The following is a 2779-nucleotide window of genomic DNA, read 5'->3' on the forward strand; positions in this document are numbered from 1 at the left end:
TGCCACTTTAATCTTCTGGTGATACTGCAGAAGCTTATCTCTCAAATGCATTAGGAAATTCTTTGTTTCTCTCAGCAGCACTGAAAACATCTGTTTCTAGACTTTGATAGATGTTGGCTGGGGCATATGCACAGAACTTCAGAAGAATCTGTTAGTTTAATACTTTCGAAATGCTTTGTAAGTCCCAAAGAGTTAAACATATTAGTCAGATCAGAACATTGTGGGCATTTCCCTTTGTTCAAAGTTGTACGAACCCTTAAAGTTCTAGGAGGAGGAACTCAAACAGAAATTCCAGTCCAAAACCAACTAAACTTCTGGTGGGTTTTCAAGTCACTGTTTTAGTTATATTTTCCATCCAGATATCCACAGGGTAGGCAACTGAACTACACAGTTAATAGGTAATGTCTAAGGGTTCATCAAACTGAAGCATCTTGTAAGCATTTACCTGCTTTACTTAGTAAAGAAATGATTACCTTTCAATTTTGAGGTTAAACAGTTCTAACTGTTCTGTAGTTTCATTTCCTCCCAGGATGTACTTTTTTTTTTTTTAATAGGGCGTGTCCTAGAAATCAAGTGCAATGTTAAGTTTGTTGTTCAGAAAATTAAGAGAGAGGGAGGGGAAAAAAAGAGCCGAGAGAATGCAGCCCACTTGCAAAACAGGCACCTGTTTCAGTAGAAGCAATAGGGAGAGGGAGAATGGAATGTGCTTCCCACTTCTTCACGTCCTTTCCTTGATGGATGGTCTGGAAATGTATAAAACAAGGGCATACACAGACCAAGGGGGCACGTTCCACACAGTACTGAGCACTCGTGTCAATTATTAAACATCGGTGAATATCTTTTTGATGTTGACACAGGAGTTGGGGTTATTGTTCGTGGTGCAAGTGGCAGTGGAGTTGCCCGTTTTGAAAGGGGTCTGGGGGAAAGCACTATGGTTCATACCCCCCTCTTCGATCACCATGTACTCCGACTTACTCAGAGTCGAGTTACTCCTTGCTTTTCGGAGCTCCTCGGCTGAAGAGGAGAGGTGCTGGCAACTTCCCACGTGCATGTACTGGGCTTGCTCTTCTCCTTCTGTCTCCCGGTGGTAGAAGTAATTGAAGTTGGAAACAATCACAGGAACGGGCAATGCAATGGTCAAAACCCCGGCGATGGCACAGAGAGAGCCCACAATCTTGCCCCCTATGGTCACAGGGTGCATATCGCCGTAGCCGACTGTTGTCATGGTCACCACTGCCCACCAGAAGGCATCCGGGATACTGCTAAAGCCAGAAGTGGGGTCGTCCGCCTCGGCAAAGTAGACGGCGCTGGAGAAGAGGATGACCCCGATGAAGAGGAAGAAGATGAGCAGCCCCAACTCCCGCATGGAAGCCTTCAGCGTCTGCCCCAGGATCTGCAGCCCCTTGGAGTGACGGGACAGCTTGAAGATACGGAAGACCCTCACCAGGCGGATGACCCTCAGGATGGCCAGGGACATGGCCTGCTGTCCGTTGCCCTGTCGCTCGGCCAGCTCGGTGCCCAGGGTGATGAAGTAGGGAATGATGGCCACGATGTCGATCAGGTTCATGATGTTTCGCGAGAAGGTGGCTTTGCTGGGACAAGCGAAGAAGCGCACCAGCAGCTCGAAGGAGAACCAGATGATGCACAGGGTCTCCACCACGAAGAAGGGGTCGGAGAAGCTGGAGGCTCCGGCGGGGGCCCCCGACGTGCCGTTGCCGGCCGCCTCCACCACGTCCTGCGACGGCGCGGCCGGGTAGTCCTTCTCGTCGCGAAACTCGGGCAGCGTCTCCAGGCAGAAGATGACGATGGAGATGAGGATGACGAGCACGGACACGATGGCGATGCCCCGGGCCGGCCCGGAGCTCTCGGGGTACTCGAAGAGCAGCCACACCTGGCGCTGGAAGTCGCGGCGGGGCAGCGGCCGCTCCTCCTCCCGCAGGAAGCCCTCGTCCTCGCGGAACTTCTCCATGGCCTCCTCGCCCAGCTGGTAGAAGCGGATCTCCTCGGAGAAGATGTCGATGGGCACGTTGACCGGCCGGCGGATGCGGCCCCCGGACTGATAGTAGTAGAGGATGGCGTCGAAGCTGGGCCGGTTGCGGTCGAAGAAGTACTCGTTGCGGAGCGGGTCGAAGTACCGCATGCGCCGCTTGGGGTCGCCCAGAAGCGTCTCTGGGAACTGGCAGAGGGTCTTGAGCTGCGTCTCGAAGCGCAGCCCCGAGATGTTGATGACCACGCGCTCCCCGCAGCACTCCTGCTCCCCGGCGGCCGGCAGCGGCTCGTAGCGGTCACGGTCACAGCCGCCGCCGCCGCCGCCGCCCTGAGGCGGGCCCCCTCCGCCGTCGGCCGCCTCGGGCTCCAGCAGGTGGTCCCCGGGCACCACCGTCATGTCGGGAGGCAGCTCGGGGTCTGCGGCGGGCTCGGCGTAGCCGGGGTTCACCAGGGTGTGGGCGCCGCCGCCGCCGCGGCTCGCGGGGTCCTGGGGAGGGTGGGCGCGGTGGCGGGCCGAGGGCTGCGGCGGCGAGCGCAGGAGGCTGAGGTGCTCGTCCATGCGGCGGGGAAGAGGCGGCGGCGGCGGTGGGGCCGAGCCGCTCCTCCTGGCGCTCCCCGCCCCTCGGCCGCCTCCGTCCGGAGCCGAGCCCGCCGCCTGTTGCTGCAGCCGCCGCGAGGCTCAGTCTGGCTCTGGCGCGGCCGGCGCGGCTCCGGCACACAGACGCCTCCCCACGCCTCCTCCTCGCTCCCCGCCGCCCTCGCCCCCGCGGGGCGCGCGCCCGCCCTCCGC

At 58.3% G+C, this 2779-nt stretch overlaps 1 protein-coding gene across 1 annotated transcript; it reads right to left on the reverse strand.

Annotated features, from left to right (window-relative positions):
* Positions 1-820: 820 nt before the first annotated feature.
* On the reverse strand, positions 821-2548 carry KCNA3 (potassium voltage-gated channel subfamily A member 3). Its single transcript, XM_062193474.1, has one exon. The coding sequence runs from the start codon at positions 2546-2548 to the stop codon at positions 821-823; it is 1728 nt and encodes a 575-aa protein (XP_062049458.1).
* Between the last annotated feature and the right edge of the window lie 231 nt (positions 2549-2779).

Source organism: Lepus europaeus, chromosome 5 (genome assembly GCF_033115175.1).
Source record: "Lepus europaeus isolate LE1 chromosome 5, mLepTim1.pri, whole genome shotgun sequence".
In the NCBI taxonomy this organism is placed as follows: domain Eukaryota; kingdom Metazoa; phylum Chordata; class Mammalia; order Lagomorpha; family Leporidae; genus Lepus; species Lepus europaeus.